A 24,289-nucleotide genomic window follows, 5' to 3' on the forward strand; every position below is an offset into this window, starting at 1 on the left:
TTCACCTCACTTCAAATTTAGAAACAGGCCCACCTTGGGTGCCAGAGACTTTTCATGCGCGGTTTCTGGTTTCGGTCGTCTTCGATAGTAGGCTGATTTAGCAACAGGACGGGAACGTCAGTTGACAACGGCGCGCGCAAATCAAACAACTGTTGACCAATGGCAGAGCGGCAAATTAGGCACCGGAAGTCGTGTTTAGTCCTTTCCGCGCGCTTTCCCGTCGCCAACTGACGTTCCCGTCCTGTTGCTAAGAAACAACGACGGCGACGTCAAGGAGAATGTCATAAAAGCAATAGGTTTAATGAGCAAAACAACAACTCTACACGTGCATCACGCTTTTTGTACATTTCTTTGCTGTCCCTGCTAAACTACGACGTTTACTTGAGAACAGTAACGGGAAGGCGATAAATTCTACCATCTCTGTCTGAACTCGTGCGCGCTTCCCTCTCTTTATCTTCAACCAAAATTCCCTTCTTTTAAGTAACAAGGCGAATTGGGATAGTCGCGAAAAAGCTTTAAAAGGATGCATAATCCATTTTTCTTCGACGTCATGGACCTCGTCGTTGTCAGATCGATCGTAAGGTCAATAATCAGCCTAGTGACCCGCGCGGTCTAGGCAAATAGGTAAATTCGCCCGTTCCCCGAAACTTGTTTTTGCCTTGTCAGGCCGAGCTTTGGAAGTTTGATTTGTACACTTATTCACGTCGTCCTGGATTTGCCACCGCGGGAATAACATTTTGATTCCAGGCAATTTGAAAACGAAGAAGGAATTCACGTCAAAAGACCAATAAACGTTGATTCGAGTTTTTATTTTTCTTGCGCTCCGTGAAAGGTTTTATACGTATACGTCTTCTTCCTTACATAAAATAATTAGTAGTTATTAAAAATCTTGGGTGTGCACGTACTAGTCAGTTCTACCTTGTGAGACTTCGCCCATATTAATCGTTTGAGTGGCCCAACCCACAGTGTGAAGCAAACGTCGACAAAACACACGATTCTTTTTCAGACATTTTTGCTTTCTCAAATCCTCTCATTAAGTTCCCTGACCTTTTTTCACATTGATAGCTGTACGTGCATCACATCGACTCCAGTCAGTTGCATTTCAAATTTCAGTCCGGTTCTGCCTTAATTTTTAAAGATTTTCCAGTCGTTGCCGTCTTTTCTGAGAGAAATTTAGACACCAGATCATAAACAAAGAAAATGATTCCGTTGGTGGGAAAGGCTCGCAAAAGTGTTGGTCCAAGACCAGTAAAGAACCCTCTAAAGCCTCCTGTTCTATAGCTTTTAATTAAACAGTCAGTAAATCCTTTGTATAAATATTTTCCGTCACTGCCATCAGCTTGTATCTTTGACTTAACCACATCGCACGGAAATGTTGAAGTCCAGGAAATCATTCCCGCTAAACCACCCGCGATTATTGGAGCCAGAGGCCCTACATTACCACGTGATTCCGGCGCAGTCAGTATATCGAGAAGGATTTCGTATGAGGCGAAGTACACCATAAAACCAGGAATATCTCGAATAACAAGTGGAGACATGCCTTGGAAAATCCCTCTGCTTCCGGTTGTTTTGTAAATTTTGCGAATGCAGTCTAAGCTTCCACGGTATAGTGACGAATTGGATCGTTTTGCTGCAAAGTGGAAGAAATAATAATAAACATAAGTCTACGGCGCGAAAATGGTGAGAATAAAGAGGGTGAAACTGAAAAGAAAGAGCGGGAAATCATCTCACGCGAGGAGATGCGACGCGAGCAGGCTATTAACGCGAGAAAAGAAGAAAGAGATGAATGAGTAATCGCAGCCTTAATATAAAGAGGCTACGTCACGCTATTGGTTATTTTTTTACACAGCTAAAATATTGCTGCACAATTGAATTCCAACAATAATGGTCCAGTTTTTTTAAGTCATGCTATGTTTACTGGGCATTGGAACTGTTTCCTGTCGTCTGTTGCTAGAGATGGAAAGGATGGACATGGATTGAAACTTGAAAACATTGGGCCAATTTTATTGCTATGCCCGAAAAATTACCAAAACATGAGTTATAAAGTATGGTCATTGCTCTCTGATGAATTTTTTTTTGATATCTTCTCCATAACCGCTCTACAGGAACATTTTATAAATGGGTAGAAGTACTGATAAATTATTAAGTAATGACCTCAGCAAAGAATTAACCTAAAACAGCAATATTTATACATACATGTAGCCCTTTTAACTAAAGCTTTCTGGAATTTTCTGAAATTAATAAAAGTTACTTACGGCTATTCCAAATATTAACATTCCACTACGTGCTTCTGCCGCAATCGGCTGAGTACACGTGCAGTGTTGATGGGCACGTGCGATGTAAACTGACGTGCACGCGACCTCCGTATGCTAGTATGAGATGTATCACGCCAATATAACAACGAAGTCAATTTTAACTCGTGCTCACAGTATCGTCTTCAGTTGTTATTTTCTATATCTGGACGAAAACTCTTGAAAAGTAAAATGCGCTTAGCATCGTATCATGACACAGTAAACGAAGTTTGTTGAAATTTGATCGTACGGGTGAGAGTAAACCTGAAAAGTAATGTTATTTGACAGTCGTTTCCACAACTTGGACGGCAGTCGTGTTCAGATCTCATCAGTTCATGGTATTTAAGTCTGGTCATTGATCTGAATAGTCAATGAAGTCGCAAAGTTACTTTCCCACTACATAACCATGGACCTAACACTTAAATCAATGTGACGGGGAGAAATTACTTTGTAACAACTTTTGGAGTTCATATCACGCTGCTGTAACGTACGGAAGCATTAGCCACCAAAAATACCGCCAGGATATGGTTAAAATCCTTTATGAAATCCTGGGCGTGACTTCTGTGAGAAAAAGGCAGGAATGCCCCTCGAAAAATAGAAGAGGCTCGATCATGGCTTTGCTTTACAATACTCGTCACATTATTTTGTTCATGAAGCACTTTAAGCCCTCCTGAATGATGATTTAAACATTGGGGAAGGTCAAGGGCGGAGGGAGGAGGGGTTGGTTTGTCGAGCTCTTACATCAGTGGAGGGGTATAAAAAGCTTGTACAGCTGTATAGACTGTTCAGTGTATAAGAATAAATTTTTACAATACGCAGTACAAAAATAAACTAAGCAAATTACACTTACACTGTGTTTGCATCTGTAGTTTAATCTTGACAAGTTCCATAGGACACACGACCCACAGCTGGGCTGCACCAGAGGCAGCAGCGGCAACAGAGATGTGAGACAAGGATGGCTTTTCACCCTGCTTGGAAGATAATAAGTTTAAAACATTGCCATACATGCCAAATAATACAGCATTCTGTAATGCCACAGCTGCTAGTGGAGGGGCCATGCCTTTAAATAAGCCAAACACCTGTGAAAGGTACAATGTGAAGAGTTAAATTCACTGTGTTCAAAAATTGCCGTGTATGGAGAAGCAACTGTTAATTATAATTGTTTGTTTAAATGATCATCAAAACTTCAAAAAACAATGTGCCTCTGCTTCCGGTTTTAGACATGCTCATGATTGATAGCTAGGAGATACTGCATGAATAATGAATGAACACGTGTCTTTTCAGAGTGTAATGCATTGCGAACAGGGGTCAATTTTATTTTTCAATAATAAAACTTTTACAAGTGTAGTTTACAAGTGTAGCTATAATATTTGTTTTAGAGTCTGAAAACAATAGCTACACTTGTAAATTACACTTGCAAATTAGTTTTATTAAATTGGCCGTATTCATATTGATGTTTTATCATGTCAAGCTAAAACCATAGCGTTAGCGTTCAACCATCGACTCACCGACAAAGGAAGTTTTACATAGTTTAATTTGCTTTGGTTTGAGCCAAAAAGACATGCAACTCAAGTTAAATCAAATGCACATCTCATTAAAAATTGATTTATTGCATTTTAGTATCCCAGATCACCCTTGTTACAGTTTGACAAATAAGTTTTCTATGAAGCAAGCCAGGAAAGGCTATCCGTCTGTTACTGCTAAAATTGTATAATTTTTGTCCAAACAGTAATGCAATGTTTCCCATGCCAAATTTGTATCTTTAAGACAGAGCCAAATTTGCCTTTTGCAATTAAAAGTGGCTTATGAGTTCAGCCTCACATATCATTTTATCCTGCTGAGGACAATAACCTGCATAATCATAACTATAACAAAATTGTCAAATCTGATTGGCTATCAACTGCCCTGATTTCAGCCTTAATTAGACAGTTTAATAGGACAGTACGCGTCATGCCCTATAAGTAATTGGACAGTATGCGCCATCACGTGCGCGCTTAAATGGCTTTTTTTTTCACTGCTAGCAAAACAAAATTTCAAATTTCTTGTGTTTTGATTTAAAAAACAGCCTATTATATCACAAATTTTGTTAAAGTTATGATTAATTGGTAACAGAAATTCGTGTTGTCCAATTCGGTCTGTAATCATACTCGTGATTAAACAAATCGGACTCCCACTACGCGGTCGTCCAATTTTGTTAATCACTTGTATGATTACAGACCGAATTGGACTCCACTCAGTCCTGTTACCATTACATAGAGGCATAATTTTTCTATATTTACAACAACAACAACAACCTTTATTTGTACTTACTCTCTTGCTCAAAAAAATATTAAGGCAATGAAAATTAAAATTGGCTGCCTGGAAAAAACATAGGGGCTAGCAGAGCCACCCTTACCAAACCTACATATATGTGACATTATATGACATGTGACAATTATGTTCCAGGCAGCCAGTTGATCAGCATTAAATAGAAATAATTAAAGGTCAGCAAGATAACGCCAACCACTGGCCGCTCTACTCACTGTTTCATGCTTGACAATGTTCATAAAGCAGGAAAAGGAATTGGCAGAAGACTGTTTGGTCCCAGTATTCAATACTTGCATTCTGACCTGTGACAACAAACAAAAGTTTCTGGTGAAAGTCAGCACATCATGTACGGTACAGTAACTGCAATGTAGTTTGTACAGTATACTGTAAAATTCCGAAAAATAAGCCCCGGGGCTTATATTTTTCAAAGGCCCCTTTCTGAGGGGCTTATTTTTGGAGGGGCTTATCTATGGAGGGAAATTTGCGTTTCAAAATCCATTGGGCTAGCCTTATAGTTGAAAGTAAATTTACCGTTTTTGCTTTGTTTTACTTTGTATTCGAGGGCAATTTCCAAGTACAAGCCCCTGGGGGGCTTATATTTGGAGGGGCGATTTAACGGAGGGTTTTTTACGTTACGAGTTTGGGGGGCTTATATTTGGAGGGGCTTATACATGGAGGGGCTTATTTTCGGAATTTTACGGTATATGACAATACTGTTAACTCAACTGGGGCCAACCATACTTTAAAAATAAAAGAATATCTCCTTTTTTATTAGCTCATGAATCGTCAAAGTCAAACATATTTATTGTGAATGTGATTCACATTACCTTAACTGTGTCCATTGGCTGTCCAACTACCACTCCAGCACATCCTAGACAAAGTTGTACAAATCAAAAATGCCAAGAAATGAAAATTAGCGTAAATTTCCCATCATTGAAATGTTCCATAGAAATAATTTTATTTTGTTGCAAGTGAACTGTGTGAAAGCCCAAGCTTCCAGTGGGTTTGTCTTTACCAAAGCCATTTTCCCCTTCTCTCTTAGGCCAAATCTGGGTTTAATAAAACGTACATTGTTGTATCAAAGCCATAGTTAACATCAAGTTGGAACTCTCAAATAAAGTCATTATTTTATTAAATTAATTTTTCTGTCCTTTGCACAGGTCAGTGGTACTGAATTTTAATTTCCTGTGCTAGCAGAGGCTACAACAACAACAACAACAATACCTTTATTCACCTTGTACTTAATTAATTACATACTCACGTGAAAGAGAAAAAAAATATATATTTATTTGTACTTAATAAGGCCTGGAGCTGAAATAATCCTAAGATTTTCTAGCCAGTTCTCCAGAATTTAAAGTTTTAGAGAATTGAGATAGAATTTATTTCTAAAGAAGCAGTTTTAAAATACAATGTATTAAGAAAGAAAGTGTATATGCTTAAGTTATGTTAACTATGTTGTTCTGACAGCAAATAAGGTTTCAATTGTTTTTGGAATTGGTATGTGTTTAGTTCTTTAAGAGTTATGGGAATTTTGTCCCAGATGGTACATGCAGCATATCCGATTGTTTGTTTCCCCGTATTAGTTCGCACTTTTTTTAGGTAAAGATTCTGTTTCAATGCATATCTGGTATTGTATTTGTGGACATTACTGGCATATTGAAAATAGTTTGAGAACAGCTTTGGCAGGAGGCCTTTATGCCAGAGGTACGTGAATTTTAGAATCTGAAATCGATAAACATTATGTACCGTAAGAACGTCTAATAAATTTAGTAGGGGAAGTGCACTTTCTGTGTGTTCACCATACGTGGTGGCAAAGAAATGTACTTTCTCTCATTACTAATAAATGGAAATAGAATTTTCTAGCTGAGAAATTTTTTCTTAGTAATGAACCTTTCATTCTGTTTTCTGTTTCATTGATACTGCAAAATGAGGTTGAAAACTGTGTCTTCAAAGATTAAAATGCAACATGCCTGATTTATTTTAGTCTTGTGATTCAAATTTCAGTTGCTGTAAACATACATGTATTTGGGGAATAATCTTTTTGATCATCAAGCATGACTGAAATTAAGTCACTGAGGTTTGACTGTACCATAACTCCCAACCCTATCCTAGAATTCCAAGTTCCAATTCCTATTCTACACAACTATACAATATTTATAACATTTTTAGTAATAATTTAAAGAAAAATATAATTTATTTTTTGAGGCCAGCTGCCCCCCACTGCCCCACCCCCCACCTTTTTTCAGGGTCTGGATGACCTGTACACCATAGTTTCCCCAACGGTATATCTCCATTTTTCTCCGTGTAGGTTAACTTATTCAACATCTGTTTATGTAAAACACTCTTAAAGAAACTGAAAAGTTTCACAACATAAGCTTACCAGCGAACCAACCAGCAATGAACTCTTGGGCGACCTCCATCCTTCCGAAAATAGCGGAAACAACGATTATTTTCCTTGATAGTAGGCTATATAAAGAATGATTATAGTTACTGGGCCGTCATATCAGTCATATGGCAGGACAGACAAAGCAATACTGAATTACGAAAGGTTTCGGTTACTTTACAACCGTATGCCGCCGGCAGGATTCCTACTTAATTCCCTCAGGTGTTATTGGCCGTGAGAGGACTGTAACCAACTGTTACAACGCCGACTGAAACGCCTGGAATATTTTCGACATGTCTAAGGTAAGGGTGAAGCTGTTTTCTGTCTGTTAGAATACTGTTCTTTAGTTCTTACAAAAATGTCAATTTTGATAGATTGAGTGTCTTTTGAGCTTTGTTTGGTAATAAGCTGCAATCCTCAAATGAATTTTAAAGCTTTTGAAATTTGGTGTGTTGTTTGTATACTTTGACTGACTTCAATTTCTCCAATTAGTTTTAAGAAATATATCTTTTTTTCGCAACTCTGAAGAAGAGCCATCGTTTTATTCTGAGACTTTTGTCAAATTTGAGTGCCTTGATTACGAAATGTTGTTGAAACAGGAGCTCAAGCCATCGCTATAACGTGCAATCAGACTAGACACGATTCGCGCGAAGCTATTCTGTTCTTGGTTTGCAACCACGTGACAAAGCGGCTATGTTGGGGGTCAAGACAAGCGAAATTTGCATCGAAGAATTTACGTGAAAATAGAGTTTAGTTCCCAGAGGAAGGGAAAGCTTTTGTTCTTGACCACCAACATGGCTGCCATTGTTCACGTGCAAACCAGCAATAAGCTAAATAATTGGCACATTTCTATAAACAATTGCAGATAAAAAGCCAAGCACACATGGTGGCCATCCAAGACATCTAATGAATTCAAATCTCAGCTCTTTTAACAAATATGACATTTAACGTATATTGTTCGTGATAATGATGCTGGATATATCTCAACGTCCAATAACGTTTCTTGTAATTGTTCATCTTCCTTTACACTGTAAATACACTGCATTTGCCCAAAGTGAAAGTATTTTCCCATTTCCAAAACCTCAGTCAACTAATGAAAATTAATGTTGTTTGTTTGTTGTAGCCAGTGCTGTATTCCTATTTTAGAAGTTCTTGCTCTTGGAGAGTTAGAACAGGTAAGGAGATTGATTAGGAATTATTTCTGAAGGTCATCTTTGTTTGAAAAATAATATCCAGGTGATCTGATATCAATGTAAGATCTGCCTTGACATTTTATTGCTCGTTAGTTTCATATCACATGGCATGTATGAAAAATAATAGATATAAAATGACACAAATTTAAGAACATTGTAGCTATAAATATTACAAAGTTCTCTTCTATTAGAGTAGCTTTTTGGATATTACTCTGGACACTCTACCAATGGACTTTGAAATAATATGTGGTAGCAGCTCTTTTTTTTTCCAACCAATGATTTTTAAAGGGTAATTATAAACTTTTTTTAAATAATACTTTCCTCTTGCTTTTCATAAAACAATTCCACTGTATCGGCCTCACTTTCAAAATGTCTTTTTTCTTATTTTGCAAGAATACAGAAGGTAGCAAATTGTTTCAATTTATTGGCATCAGAAGGTCACCTAAAATGCAAGGCAAGTCTCTGGAAACCAGGCGATTTCCTGAAAGAGAAGCAAATTTATGTCAGATCAGTATCAAAATTTTAAATTTGCGTGCTTGAAAGTAACTTGTATTACAGATTTTAAGATTACAATGAGTAAAAGACAGCTCTAATGATCTTTTTCAAAATTGTTTTACTTGTCACTTCTGTGTATTTTTTTCAAAAGCTCTTGCACTTAAAGGCATTGACTATGAAACCCATGCTGTTCACTTGTTGAAAGATGGAGGTCAGCAGGTGTGTACTGCATTGCTCTAATTAATGGATAATTATTTCATTTGTTATGACTTATACTTGCAAGGAAATCATCACAGCCCAAGCATTTTTTAATTAGTGCTCTTCCAGCCTTAAGAAGGGCTTGTTTAGCAGTGAATATCCTTTTGTTGGTGTTTTTGCTCATTTAGTTTTTTTTAAAGAAGTCTCCCTTTCAAAGTAGAGGTGATTGTACAACAGGGACCAGACTGGGAGGGATGACCTTAATTTCTCATCAATTTGCAGATTAAGTTATATTTTGGTGTATATGAGTACTGTAGCAGGCCTTGTGGGAAACACCAGGTCCCACTGTTAGTGGATTTTAATTAAGCGGCTTTTGCCAGTTGGTGAATAAAAATGAATGTATAAATTAATTGATAAATATTTGTATTTACTCTTTCTTCTTTTTTAACCACAGTTACGTTTTTATACTTAACTTTTTTCTTGGGCTTTCTGTCTAAGATTTTCTGAAGAACCCTGTTTTTTTCTTACTCTATACAACTTTTTGTATCTAGTCATAGGACAGGCACGTGTAGAGTCACTTGCAACATGAAAAGTAACCCAAACATATCATAGGCCATATACCTAGATTGGAAAGCTGACTGTGCATGTTCATAAGCATCCTTGGGTGATTTTAGTTAAATTTTAAAGTTTGTGTTAAGTTCACTTCATTTCTGTATTTGACATCTTATTTTAGCGAAAATTACTTCCCCCTGATATTTCTACCTAATTTTGAAAATGTGTAATGAGTCATTTTTACAGACCAAATTTCACACCATCATCTGTTTTATGGGACGTACTACAACTACAAACTAGTAGAATTCTCTCTGTTTTTCTTTCACTTGAATTTAGTAATCCTAATCATGTGACGTTTAAAAAGAATTTGTACAATATAGAAAAATCCCAGAGAACTCTGATAGTTGTGGTAGTAAAATGTAATCCTTATGAAGAAATTTTGTCCTATAGCAATCTGAGGAGTATAAGAAGTTAAATCCCATGGGCCAAGTACCTGCTTTAGTGATCGATGGCCACACACTGGCAGATTCAGTAAGTTTGTTATTTGAAATAATAAACCTATAATATAATTGTTCTTACCTTTAACATTACGGTACCTTGCAAGTAGCTAGAGGTTTCAATTCTCTCTTGCATGGCTTTTAGCGTTAACGAAGTGGTCTGCATTGCTTGTAAGTCACGCAGTTGAAAAGCCATGGGAACGACTTCATAATGCTAAGAGCCATGCAAGAGAGAAACCTCTGCTCGCTGGGTTCATTATGGATTAATTTCCAAGGAAGACATTTAGGGAAGAATTTCTGAGCCAGAGATCTGTATAGATACAGTTGGACCTCTTCACAATGGCCACATTAGGGACAGAAGAAAGTGGTCATTGTACAGAGGTGGTGGTTGTGGAGAGGTGGCCGTTATTGGAGGTTCGACTGTATTATGTGACTGCTCAAGTGAGCTAGTACTAGGAGTGGAATGGTAATAATATTATTATCTGTTTTGTTCTTTGCAGCTTAGTATAATAGAATATCTGGATGAGACAAGACCTGATCCTCCACTTTTGCCCAAGGATAATCCTCATAAGAGAGCATTGGTATGTTTCATTTTTTCATTTTTTCATTCATTTTATTATCTTAACCAGTGCTGATTGAGTCTGAAAGTGTATTACATGTATCTTTGGAATTGTTCAATTTTATGCCCATTCATACCTGCTAATCTTAATTATTGCCGACAAATGGTCCATTATTCTGAAAATAATTTATAAGGCCATAATTTTATTAGCCTAACAGCAAAAAAAATGCCTCTCGTCTTTTCTGGGCTAAATATACTGGCACTCAAATAACATTATTTATTTATTTATTTATTCATTGATTAATTGTTTATCTAGTTTAATATTTATATAATGGTATTATTGTCTTTTCATGTTATTGACGTACATATATCTTTCAGGTACGGCAAGTAAGTTACACAATAGCTAGTGGAATTCAGCCAATTCAGAATCTGTCTGTCTTAAAGTATGTTGGTGATGAGAAAAAGGCAGAGTGGGGACATCACTGGATAAACAAAGGATTCCATAGTAAGTTTATTGTGGGAGTGTTTCAAAAGTCAGGTACACAAAAGATGCTTTGTACTTTAATTGTTTCTCATTTTGCTTGACTGTGCTCATATAAAAGATAACAGAACTTCTCATGCCAAACATTCAGCTCAAGGATTCCAGAATCCCGCTACTGATTGTAATCTGGAATCCAAGTTCCACTGATAGGAATTCATTATCCAGCTCCTGGAATCTGGAATCCACAGGGTGTAATCTAGAATCCAGGACTGTCTTAGTTTACCTTAAGTATATGAAGAGATACCAAAATATTGATTATGAAACCAGCATATGAACGGTCATCAATGTAAAACAATAAAATGTCACGTTTGCAATACCCTAAATATATCCCACTCGTTCAGTACAAAATTTTGTGGGAAACCCGAGTTTTTCGGTGAGAAATAGCATGTTGAATTAAAAAAAAAACATTTTGGCCCGCCAGTCACTTTAGTATTTACTGATCGTAGGTTAATATTTAACATGTGCTGTACACACTGCAGTTTTTTCTGTTTGTTTCCTCCGTTTCACAAACGTTGATGTGAACTGCCTTTTGACTGATTATTTGTCCTTGAACCAGAGTTTAATATTTGTGGGGAAAGGTTATAAAATACAGATTTGTAAAAAATCAATACAGTGGAACTTCTCCTTTGGGACACCTCTATTTCAGGGACACCTAAATTCAAGGAACACCAATTTTGATCCGGGAAAGATGTGACACATAATCTTTGTTACCTCTATTGAAGCCTGGACACTTTTTCTGGGTCCCGAAACCCAGACTCCACTCAGAGACGCCTTAGTACTGAAAAAGCACCACTAGTTTGCTGATAAGTTTAAAATTAAGTGTGCACTAGTCACGATGGCAACAACTCATGAACTATCTAACTTTAATTGATATACTGCACTTGTGGGAATTCAACACACAACATCACAGAGACAAGTTAAGCATGATTTTTTATACAGTCATTATCTAGCTGCTTGAAATTATGACTGCAGCAGATTCTGAGGTAGAATTGGAGAAAAATATTTTATTTCTTGGTTAACTGTTAACAAACCCCAGCCCAACCTCCATTCAGGGGACACCTCTATTCATGGGACACTTTCCTTGGTCTCAAGGGTGTCCCCTGAATGAAGGTTCCACTGTAAAGGGTATATTCACTGAATAGTAACTGTTCCTTTCCAGACTTAGAGAAGATCTTGGAGAGTACTTCGGGAAAGTATTGTGTTGGAGACGAGGTAGGTTAATGAGTAAGATCGTGATGTTTCTTGATGAGTAGTTTGAAAGTTTTTACCTTCCTCCAGTTCCAATTTAGACGGTCATCTAAAATAATTATATAGCTGGTAGTTAATTCGATATTGTCAGCAAGGCTATTAATTTCTAAAAACTGAACAATGGATTAATGTGGTTACTTTCAGAAAGGTCTTTTCTTAAACAATAATTTATTTAAAGTGAAACAGCAGACTTCAAAATAGCCCGTATTATCGGGTAGGTGTTAAGAACGTGGGAGTGGTCAAAGAAAATGTCTTTTTTTTCTCCCTTTTTTCTCTAGCCTAGCCTAGAGCGTGTGAAAAAACAACACTGTTTTACAGTCCAGCAAAGTAGTACCACTATGTAAAAATATAAGTCATGTGACCCACAAAGAGGTGTCATTACGTTAACATAGTTAGATTTTTGTGTGATCAACAGAGAAAAAACTTTACGAAGACAGGAATTCCGGCAGCCGTATGATCGAGGATGTGTTGGTAATAGCAGGTCTGTTTTATATCGCTTCTGACTTTTCTTGTTTTGTTTTATTGCAGATATCAATGGCTGACTTATGTCTCGTCCCTCAAGTTTTCAATGCAAATAGGTAGATATTTTTAGACTTGATCAAGAAATAAAAACGGCAAGGGATAATTTAATGACAGGATAAACAGTCTTCTCCCTAAATCGGTTCATTCTTCCATTAATTGCGTTCGTTTCAGTCGTGTTTTATCCTATTTGAATGTTCATAAATACTTAACCCATTCGCCCCTGAACCGCCCGTAACCGCCCGTGTAGCCTGCGAGCAAGCTCTCCTATTTGGGCGAGTGAAACGAGCCTCGGCCCCTCGCTCGCGCGTTTTCGCGAGGCTCGCTTCGCTTGCCCAAATAGGAGAGCTTGCTCGCAGGCAGAGGCTGCCGCCTGTGCGGATTCACGTCCGTTCTACCGCTTGTGACGTCATCAGTTTTAACGATCGAGAACAACACTGTCCTCTAATTTGTGCAGGTAGAAGAGATCTTTCAAACCATACTAGAATGAGCACGATTCAGTAAAGGACACCAGAGTAAAAGGCAAATAACCATGTAACATTGACCCAAAAATTATCATGAAAATCTCGTTTCACTACCCATCTAGCTTTCCTTTCATCTAATCCTAAAATCGTAAAAGCTTTTCCACGAACTTTTCCAACCAAAATGAAGCCTTCTAAATGCTCAGTAAAGGAAAAAAATGAGGCGAGAAAAGCGAGGGAGGAAATTTTGCTTCTTGCGCATAGCCGAACTTCGCAAGCTAATATGTTGCATCGTGATCAGACGGTCGCGAAGTGTATAGCCTGTTCCAGGCTCTCAGATAGTGGAGAAGATGCGAAAGAGTGGGGAGACTCGAAAGAGGAATGTACGCAAAAAGATGGCGGAACAGGAAAAAAGAAAAAGGAAAAAAAGCCCTTTCCCCTCCCGTTTTTTTTTCTTTTTTCATGTTCGCGCTTTCTCAGTACAGCGGACCCGACTATATCGGAGCCTGGACAGGCTGTGCAACCTTTAGCTCTTTATAGCCAGACAGTGACTAGAAAACCGATCGACTAGCTCCAAAGGCATCTTCGGCAAAATCCCCACGGGCGAGTGGGTTAAGTTTCTTTCACTGAAGATTTACATGTATTAACTTAGTTTTATTTGAGTTTCATTCGATTGGAACTTTGTAAAATTCGCACTAAATTAACTGTGATTTCAACTCTATTTGTTTGGCTCACTTAACGCGCTTAAATCTCATCGAGAATCGCAACAAAGGCTGCCTGGCTCAAACGACAAGCTCTTGACTTTGTTTGCTTCTATCTTTCCATCTTTCATTCTAACTGAGCTAACACATGTTTTCTTTCTACAGGTTTAAAGTTGACATGTCTCAATTTCCAGTGATATCACGAATTCACGAGTCTTTGTCTGGACTGGAGGCCTTCAAGGTAGCGCACCCTTCCCAACAACCGGACTGTCCCGAAGATTTGAGGAACTGATATGATCCGCTTACTGAATTTTTTAATGGCAACTGTTCTTTCAGCTATAAAATAGGTACCAAAAGACAGAAACGTGAAATAAAAGTGTACCACCGCACTTTTCTAGTATTCTTTATTGTTTTACATCATTTCTCCGGATTAAAAAGTTTAAGGAAAGCTTCTCGCACTCCGTCTCCTTTCGCGTGCGGCACCCGCGTGACTTCTCGCGATTCCCCCAAATGGAGAGCTTGCTTGCAGGCTAAGAAGTATCTGGAACGATTCCATATCAGCGACAAATCAGTAGAGCTTTATATTTCGGCCTGAATCACGCAAAGGCAAGGACACGGAGGTGCACACGCGCATTTGCGTTGTCTTAGGTACAACAAGTGCCTTTAAATTCAAAATACCTGCTTTATAAAAGCCTAAGCGCTGCGACACACACCTTTCCAATCAGCAACCCAGTTTCGATTTCGTGATAAGCCCTCTCGACCTTATTTAGTCACTAACTTCTCATTTATCATTTAGAGTTAGGCCTTCATCTCCGTGAAATAATTTCAATCAATGCAATGCAATCTTTCAACCAGATTTTGTGCAAACGCGAATATCTTTATTTACAAATGTTAAGAAGAGCCATAATACTTGAGGGTAATGTTGAAGACTCCTTACACTGGTCATTTTTTAGAATCTTACGTATAAATGACTTTTTTGAAAATTTTATTCAATCTTTTATGAGAGCCGAAATAACCTTGCCATCTTTCAAACTTTCTCTTATTGTATTTATTTGAAGCTTTTTTAGCAAGAGCTTGTCCATTACTAATCACTTTTTTCTGTTGTCGTTTTCACTCACTATTATTATTTCGTCGTCTGGTTTATGGTTGATGTGTTGCCTGGCAACCGCAGTTACCCTGGTGATAGAACCATGGATGACTAGATCTTCGTTGGACGGGGCACCCGTCTTAGCATTGCGAATCCAAGCTTTAAAAAGCGACTGACGGATGCACTTCACATTTGATGGCCAATCACATTCACCCGAGTTGTAGTTGTATTTCAAGGCTCTGGGACAGCTTTGCTTCATTGTTTCTCCATGTGCGCACGTGTAAAAGCTTGAGCAGTCGTAGGGATCACGGTAATTACCATTAGCTCTGTCCAAGCAGAAAGCTTTATCTACTGCAATAGAAGAATAAATTAGTCTCGTTAATATTACTTACTCAATCTACTTATGAAATGACTCCTGGGTTCAAACCTTTCACAGCATTACTCAGCCTGTCAGTTTTGAAAATACCTTTGACTGAACCGTGCGTGCACACGACATCAGCTAGAAACTGAGGACGTGCTCGCTGGTCATTTTCAGTTCTTAGTGAGTTTAAGTTGGAATTTCTATGAGAAGCTTTTCATTTTAACTTTAGGTGGGTTCCCTGAGGTTTTTGGCGAATAGAAATACTAATTATCATAAGTAATCATATATCATAGTCAAGCGTAAATATCTCTAATTACCGGTATGCCTTACAGCCACACCTACCAGTCAATCAGGGCGAACAAGCAAATTTAGAATACTCTTTTTTTGGAGGGGGGGGGGGGGGGGGGGTGGGGTGGGAAAGGGAATCTGAAACGATAAATGTCTGGTGGAGAAATGGCTAATTTTGTACAGAGAAAACTCTCATCTGTCTTACCCACATGAGGTTCCTCGCTTTTATTTTCTATGGGATTTGGGCTTTTCGTTGAGTTGCTTCCAGTTCTAGTTGCAGGATCTAATAAGCGACATTCAAATTGAATAAATGCTTAGTATCAATAGTTGATTCCGAATAGCAATAGACATATTGTTATATTTAATTTAACTTTCTTTTATTTGCTTTAGGACCAGGCTTCGCAGTTGGCTGATGTCAAATAGACCCCTCCACGGTTTTTTGTTTCAACTTTTGACATGAAAGTCCGTCGGCACCACTGGAATCACAGCCTTAAAATTAGCAAGCATGCCAAGTTTGAAAGTGATACGTCTTATAAATGAGCGAATTAAGATAAATTCGCAAAGTTGCGAAAAATTTCAGACATTTGTTTGAAACGTTTGTAGAAATTTCACGGCTTTGAGGAGCTATATCTTGGTTAGTTTTCAACAAAGCACCTTCAAACTTGGCAGTTTTACTAATTTGAAGGCACTTTTTTTAAGCGAAGTCAACAGATTTTCCCTTATTTTTCCACGTTAAAAGTTGAAAAAAAAAAAACGTGAAAAGGTCTATTTTCTCGGATAATAATGACTTTTTTAAAGGCGTCTTGCTCCTCGCGCGTGGCGCTACATTCTGTACATTCTGTATTTGCCGATCACTTCGCCCCGTGGCTGGGCCGAAAATTTAATAATGTTGTAATATGGTTAATGTATTAGCAAAATTCGTGCTGCTAACTACGTCATTACTCAACGTCAACATCATCAAGGGGCTTGACCTTCACTCGGACTGATACGATTTACCCCTCAGGTGCTAGAAGAAGTCTCTGCTTATTAATGGTCCCCACGCCAACGAAAAAGCGGGATAAGCGAACAAGGCCAGGAGCCCATAACTCGCGGCCGGTTGCGAGTGGCTCCCTTGTACCCATGCAACGGGCGTTCTGTCTATTTTCAGATCGATTTTCCCTCGAATTTTGAATATCAAATAAGTCTTAAAAATCAGTCACCAAAAAGCTAAGACCAGAAAAAAGTATTTTATGTTTTGATTGCAGTTACTTCTTTTTTTTGTATTTATCGCACAATGGATGCGCACGCATGGTCGCATACGGAACGGTGCTTCCATTTTCTCGGGGAAAGGTGCTCAAAAGTGATGTTAAAAATAACTTGAAATGTAAAAATTCTGTTGCATAGGCTTAGTCTTGGAGTTACACGCTCCGGGGTTATGGGCTCCTGGCGAGGCCCTGTCAATACCTGAAGTTGAGCTCCCAATTGCGTTTCCCGGAGTGCTTTGCTCTCCTTGACGGGGATCGGGGATCACCTCGGGCCTCTTAGTTTCTAACGCTGAAGGCTCAGAGCCTTCTATGACACGGCAGGGAAAGTTATCTGGAGTGTCACATGTCTTCAGAGTAGGATTAAACACCATTCCTTTAAGACAGTACCGCTTGGAAGCCTTTCCTCTCAAGCATTGGTAAAACGCTTGGCATTCGTTCGGATCCTGGTAAAAACCATCAAATTTGCCATCGCAAAAGGAATCATTCACTGCCAACAAAAAATAAAACGTTTGCAATACCATCTCAATATCATTTTGGTGTTCCCGTTTGAAGTTTTAAATAGTACTTTGTGAGGGCTCAAAAGATTCCTGCCCGCCAATTAAGTTGCTTCTTGTGTTATGTAAACTTGGACACCATGGCCCGTTTCCTCAAAAAGATGGTTAAGTCTAACCCAGGATTAAGCCAAACTTCAAGCACGGTTTTCTCGTTTAAGAACATGCAACTCGAGGTTACAAAATACTGTTGAGTTGAGCCTTTACCACGAGATAAAGTAATGATAACACAAAATGTTGCCCTTAGCAATGCATAGGAATGCAAAATACAAAAACGGAACAAAATTTCAGTCCTGGATTAACGCTAATCGGCCTTTCAGGAACCGGCCCATGTATAGTAAGGCATAGAGGACAAATCTGAAAGGAACGGAATAAAAATGTTATATTTTAATTATTCATATGTCTGTTCTTTTGAGTTTGGTTTTAATCACGTCTTTGACTTATATTTTACTCATTACTTTAGTCTCTTGTTCCTATTCCATCCTAATCGATGATTTTATCAATGATTTGGAAAAACTAATCAAAGTAAATATGAAATAATCACTATGTATTTGCTTGCCTAAGCCATTTAACTATGTCTACATTTATCCAAGTAACAGCAGTATTGAGATTGCAGATATATATAGACTGTGCAAAAAAGACAAAACAATTTAGAATTGAATAATAGTATCACTAAGGACCGAAGACTTTCTGTGCATTGCGTCCGCCGATGCCCTGCGCTCTCTCTTGCCTCACATGGCTTTCCGTAGTCAAGGGTGAAGACAGATATCAGAAGTGCACTGAATGTTGAGAACTCAGTCAACAAAACTCGTTGATTAAACCGTTGAGTAAAGTGATATCAGAGGAACAACAACAAATTTTGGTGTCATACGTAAAAAAAATTAAACAAGAGTAAGGCAAATAAAATACTGATCAACTCACTTTTCTGAGAAGAACCTCCCTTATCTTTTTCTGTCGCTAAGGTGGGACTGGGAGTATTCACAACCGTTCTTTGATGACATGGAAAATCCGCTGGACTGTCACAGGCCTTAAGAATATCATTAAACACTTGTCCTGTTGGACAATGTCTCCTCACTGCATAGCCACTTGTGCATTGATAATACGTAGTACATTGGTCAGGATCGCTGTAAGTTCCATCTTTTTTACCCTTGCAGAATGATTCTTCCACTAGAATGAGATGAGTCCGGAAAGCGCGCAAAACTTAGTAGTAACACTAAAAAGGTATTGGTGTAAACAAAATTACTGCTCATGCGTTCTTTCTAATTTCAGCTTTACTAGTCACAGAACTGCGCAATTAGGATGGCTATGAGGATGGGTACGAAAAAGATCCATCAGTCAGTCGCATGCGCAGTGCTCTCTCTACCCATTGCCAAAGCCTGTAGAGACAGTTACCAGGAGTAAGTAGACTACGGGTAGTTTTTCATGCTCAAGGATATTAGTGAGCTCAAGCAAAGACGTTTTTGAGCGAAGCACATCAACCGGAATTGGTCTTTTTGCATTCTTGAGAAGTGGTCTGACCCACATTTTACGACAAATCGTCTCTATAAGAGTAAGGACACTTAGCAATTCAAATCTGGTAGTACTAAGTCATATTAAAAGAAATAGGGCTTCCCTTCCGGTTGACGCGTGTCACTCCAAAACGCCCTGAGTCAAACGAATTACGCAGGCGCGCTCCTAAAAATCGCCACCCGTATGGGAAGTGACTAAGCTATCACCTTCCTCGCGAGTCAGTGGCAATTTTCACGCGCGCTTACGTTATTCACCTTCTCTGGACCATTTAAGGGAGAAATATTATTTCCTATAGCTAGTGACTGACATACTTGTTTGCTGGATATTTTGAGAATCGAATACTTGTCCTTGGCCATGGCACCTGATGGTGCGCGGATCACTTCCTGTCAGTGAAGATATAAAGATGTCAACTGCTATGATAAGCGGATGCCATGTTCTTTGTGGACAGTTTTAAAATTCTTAACGTATAAATAATAATAATAATAATAATAATAATAATAATAATAATAATTGTGTAATATCTTGTTTACGTTGTCCACATAGGGGGTAATGCCATTCAATAGAGGAAAAACTTTATATAGTGTAAAATTGCGACTAAAACTGCACTTCAACTTGCTGGTAGTAGCCCTGAGCAGGAAATTCTTTTGGAACCTTTTGAATTCAGAAAACTTATACCATTAATTTCCGCTACTTCAACAAATAACTATATACTTATTCTTCGCAGCTAAAACAAATATGACAAGGCTTACCCTTCATAAAACCAGAGAACTGTATAGATGACGTAATGTCTTTGTCATTTTTGAGCTCTGTAATTGTTGACTCCACCTGTTCACCACTAACACTTGTCAGACGAACTCGTAGTGGGAACTGGACTCTGTTCGGTGATCCCATTAGAAAGTAGTTGTCGTCTGTTCTTTGTAAACAAATCCACCTACCATTTTGAAGTATCTCGAGGCCAACCGTTACCACTCTAGGATTGGATTAGATTGAAACGAAAAAACAGTAATATTGTGAGCGAAGCGACTTTTTTTTTTATATACCTGACTCGTTTTACATTAGATTTGGTCACTTGTTTGACTTGGAAATAACTAATAACTAATCCCGATAGGAAGAAGGAAATTCAAGACAGAATAAGCCAATAACGAGTTATACATTGCGATCTGAACTCAAGTCCAGAATGACCTTGATGTAACTGATAGTCAGTGTTGGTTTTGTCGGAGATCATATATCAGGTAGATCCTACAAATAGTTTAATATCATGACGAAGGTTACATAGTACCTACCGGGAATTTCTTGTTTGTAGTTTCAGAGCCCATGGGTTACTTTCTACGAATCTAAACTTGATGTTACCATTGATTCCAGGTGCTCTGGGACAGTCAATTGCCCTGAACTGTGTCTTCCAGACATCAGCACCAGGCGCGTATAAATCGAACCCTGTATAAGCAACATTGGGATTACAGGAATACAGAGAACTAGAGAAAGAAGTAAACTTTTTTAACCCTCCACGAACGGGCTTGATGGATATGATGTTAATAAGCAACCAGACAGCCCATTTGTTAGAGTACCGTATTTCCTCGAATAATAGCCGGGGGCGATTATTTCTTTCTCGCACCAAAAGGTGGCGATTATTCAAGGGAGGAGATTATTTCGAGTATTGCTCACTAATAGTCGTGCTCTTGGTCACTGGGGGAAGTTTCGACGAGGTTCAAAAAATGTTTTACAGCTCAAATTACAAATTGTCATGTTCCTAAATGAGAAACTTTACATTAGTTGTCAGTGTTTTGTTTGAGTTAAATTTATCCTGCATCTTTCAAGCATTATCTTGGCAGAAATAAAAATAACAAAAATATCCTTTTATTCCACAAAATGATATGTCATAAGCCCGCAAGCGACCTGCTGTCGACGCAAGGCGTTTACGAGAGCTCAGGGATATTTCCTTCGCCATACCATTCAACTCTTCCTCCCTCTCTTTCGTTAAACTACCCATTTATAATTATAGCTTGATTGTAAAGAAGGATCTGTTAGAGTTCATAAATATTGGGAATCGCGGAAGCTTTTCTAACAGGACTGCGGAAGGAGCAAAAGAGGCTTATTTCTTTTAATTAGTTATTTCTTAAGCATGCTCTAATGTTCGTAATGTCTTGCGCGACAATAGGGAGGTTAAGCATCACGTTTACGTCTAATGGCAAACGCGAATTTGTACCACGTGACCAAGTTTCCCCTTTACTTGTCGTTTACTGCTCGTTATTTGAACACATAAATTAGTAGTTTCACTCAATCTTTCATCCATAAGAATTGTTTTGAGCTGTGTTTTATCTGCTCATTTTCAATTTTGAGAAATTTTCAACTTAAATCTGACGTTTGCCGTTTGCCGTATACGTGATGGTTAAACTCTCCTGACCAATAATAATAATAATGATAACTATGTCAGTTGCATACCTTGATTACAATTACCACAGCGGTCAATTACAACTGCATATATCGGCCCTATGATTGGTGTTTTGGAAATCTTTCCTCTGCGAGCAAGATCGGCTAGAATCCCTTGACCTTTAATTTCTACACACATACCACAGCCAAGGGACTTTTGAAACCCTCCATCTCCAGCCGCTACCTTTAGCCATCCAAGGTGACTGTATTCTGTGGTCAATGGGTCGAAAGAGCAGGCTCCACCACCTTGATAATAGCCATAGTAAGAGCTCTGCACAAGAAAAAAAAGCAAGAATCAGGCAGTTAAAGGTTCTGTAAAAGACCACAGTGACTACTCCTGCTCGTACTCAAGACAGGGTACCGAAGTACCAACATCAATAACGTAAAACAGATCCACAACTTCCAAACAAGTGAGATCTGCTACAGTGCGATTCCACTCTTACACACGCCTGAGTGATAAACTCCTCACACATAATGTCAAGGCAGTACTTTTGAGACACTGCACACTAGCTACTCCATCTACCTGAACATTACGCAAAATATACCCCGTTCTAAGACATTTGAATTCGATATTGTTTGCCTTCCATTTTTTTATGGATGTTAAATCCGTTTTATTTCTATTGAATCTCGTATACAGAATTATCGTAGATGTTTATTTCAACTGAGATGATATTGTTTTTCATCCTGTATAATACACGACCTCACGAGCATTTTTTAAAATGATGATGATGATGATGATGATGATGATGATGATGATGATGCAGATGATGATAATAATGTCACTGATGATGATGATGATAATGATGATTGTGTCGGTAGTGGTGGTGTTGAGGTAACACCGATAAGACGTAAAAATCAGACAGAAACGGCACTCGAAATCCTCGCGTGATCAATGAACGCTTTATTTTAGTCATGTAATCACTCTATCACCAATAATGTAGCCCCAGCAAGTGAACAACATACAACCCATAATCCCTTGATTAATCAGTTGATTAACTTTACTCTCTTCACAGCTCCATTTGTACTTACATTTGCGTCCTGTAACTGGCCGTTGTACTTGCGCCATATCGCCAGTAAGTTCTGAAAGTCTGTGACTCCCTTAGAAACAAAAGCAAAAGTTATCAACGTTTTTTATTCCATTACCTGACTTAATCAGGAGAGAGGTCAAGAATACACTAAAGCATATCATCGCAGCTTATTTGAACAAACCTTGGTCAGTTGCACACACAGGTAAATAAAAAGTATTACTAATGCATCTCTTGAAGGCGAAATCATCACTTCTCAAAGAAGGGCACAGATATTACCGCTGGAAAATTAGAATAACAAATTGGTATAAGCATACATGTTTCTTTATATCTGTTAATCGCTTTATCTGGCCATTCCTCTTTTACTTATGAATGCGTTATTTTGGCGAGTAGAACCCATTTGTTGGGAGTCATAAGGGGCTTTAATAATTAACGCGAATGATTCATTTCTCTGAATTATAAGCGGTTGCCTATAGCCTCAGCAGTTAATTTACCTACTTCACAGTAATTAAAAAGGATTTTTAAATGCCTGAGGCTGTCTGTGATTTTTGATGCTTTAACTGTTGTCAATTGGTTAGCTCAGTGGTCAAGAGATTCTAAAAAGTTTGTAAACACTATCGGCAAAGAGAAAGAACAACCATCATTAAGTACATGTGAAAGATTTAAACACATTAGTCGCACAAATCTGCTGGTTTAACTTAATCAAGTTTAAAAGTACATATCTAGTGATTCTGATAATTAAACTAATTAGTAAGCCAGCCCAGACCAATTTGTTCATGGTAATTTTCTACAGTTATTTTCTGGGGACCTCTGGAAAGACAGATCTTCGTTTAAAGGACTGTTTAGTCTAAAAACTACTCTACTCGGAAAATTTCAAAACTCACCGTTTCCATTGATTTCAAGAGAGCAAACTTCACTTAACATGAACTAAACAAAACACTCTACACACCTACGAAATAAAATTTTAACTCGGCCAAACCAGGTCAACAGTGCAAAATGAGCGGGTATTTTGTAGAGGTCACTGATATGTCAAGTGGTTTAATATAAACGCCATTTTAAGAGCACTTTAGTCCATAAAGATAATTAAATCATCCTTTATTTAGAATTGTCACAGTTTTGTCTGCACAGGCAACCTAACCTTTCACGCAAGTAACCTGGCCGGATGTCGTCACCCGAAATTTCTGATGATCCCAGTACCTGAATTCGCTGAGTCTTATGTTACTTTTAGTACCTATTATACTCTCTTACAGTTCGTTTTACTAGATTATCGAAGATGGTTAAAATAGTGGCACTTATAAAGAGCTAATCAAGAACATTATATTGTATTTTTTTTGGAGTGTTTTGGAGGTTACATGACTCTTTTCCCTTTTTTTTCAAAAGACATATTTTATAATCATTTATTTTATTAAAGTGATTTGCCGTCAGTGACTGATTACGCATATCTAAATAACTTTAAAATTACAAATGCCCGTCATAACAATTTTTCGATTTATGCTCTACTTTGCTGACCTTTTCTCTAGAAAGGACGTGTTTCAGTACTAATTATTTCGTTGACGATAAACTGAATAATATTTTACAAGTAGCTCATTTAAACTTATTCCATTACTCACCGACATATGAACACTATATGACTAGTTTACGTAATGAACGTGCTCTGAAAATAAGTCACACTGCCTCAGATTTTGGTAGATCTTGCGGCACTGCATTATCTGAAATTTTAAAGCATTCGGCAGTACAATTTCTTTTTTTTATTTTTATATATATATATATATATACAGCTTTTAAACATCAGCAGATTAAGATTAATGAGGTGTTTTGTTTTGTTTTGTTTTTTTTCAATCACAATTGTCTC

General features: G+C 38.0%; 3 protein-coding genes across 3 annotated transcripts; 1 reads left to right on the forward strand and 2 right to left on the reverse strand.

Moving 5' to 3' along the window:
• Nucleotides 1-790: 790 nt before the first annotated feature.
• LOC140943471 (mitochondrial basic amino acids transporter-like) lies at nucleotides 791-7,158 on the reverse strand. Its single transcript, XM_073392564.1, has 5 exons — nucleotides 6,979-7,158; nucleotides 5,426-5,469; nucleotides 4,814-4,900; nucleotides 3,142-3,370; nucleotides 791-1,630 (listed from the first exon to the last, which is right to left on the reverse strand). The coding sequence occupies exons 1-5, from the start codon at nucleotides 7,016-7,018 to the stop codon at nucleotides 1,110-1,112; spliced, it is 921 nt and encodes a 306-aa protein (XP_073248665.1). The 5' UTR covers nucleotides 7,019-7,158; the 3' UTR covers nucleotides 791-1,109.
• Nucleotides 7,159-7,199: 41 nt separating this feature from the next.
• On the forward strand, nucleotides 7,200-14,334 carry LOC140943472 (maleylacetoacetate isomerase-like). The gene is made up of 9 exons (XM_073392565.1): nucleotides 7,200-7,283; nucleotides 8,105-8,156; nucleotides 8,821-8,888; nucleotides 9,870-9,950; nucleotides 10,417-10,497; nucleotides 10,854-10,980; nucleotides 12,176-12,228; nucleotides 12,793-12,842; nucleotides 14,111-14,334. The coding sequence occupies exons 1-9, from the start codon at nucleotides 7,275-7,277 to the stop codon at nucleotides 14,235-14,237; spliced, it is 648 nt and encodes a 215-aa protein (XP_073248666.1). The 5' UTR covers nucleotides 7,200-7,274; the 3' UTR covers nucleotides 14,238-14,334.
• Nucleotides 14,335-14,989: 655 nt separating this feature from the next.
• On the reverse strand, nucleotides 14,990-22,478 carry LOC140944825 (uncharacterized). Its single transcript, XM_073393928.1, has 9 exons — nucleotides 22,335-22,478; nucleotides 21,425-21,683; nucleotides 20,269-20,419; nucleotides 19,735-19,955; nucleotides 19,297-19,368; nucleotides 18,398-18,643; nucleotides 17,125-17,412; nucleotides 15,887-15,964; nucleotides 14,990-15,383 (listed from the first exon to the last, which is right to left on the reverse strand). The coding sequence occupies exons 1-9, from the start codon at nucleotides 22,476-22,478 to the stop codon at nucleotides 15,034-15,036; spliced, it is 1,809 nt and encodes a 602-aa protein (XP_073250029.1). The 3' UTR covers nucleotides 14,990-15,033.
• Nucleotides 22,479-24,289: the final 1,811 nt, after the last annotated feature.

This window comes from Porites lutea, chromosome 7, assembly GCF_958299795.1.
Source record: "Porites lutea chromosome 7, jaPorLute2.1, whole genome shotgun sequence".
NCBI lineage: Eukaryota > Metazoa > Cnidaria > Anthozoa > Scleractinia > Poritidae > Porites > Porites lutea.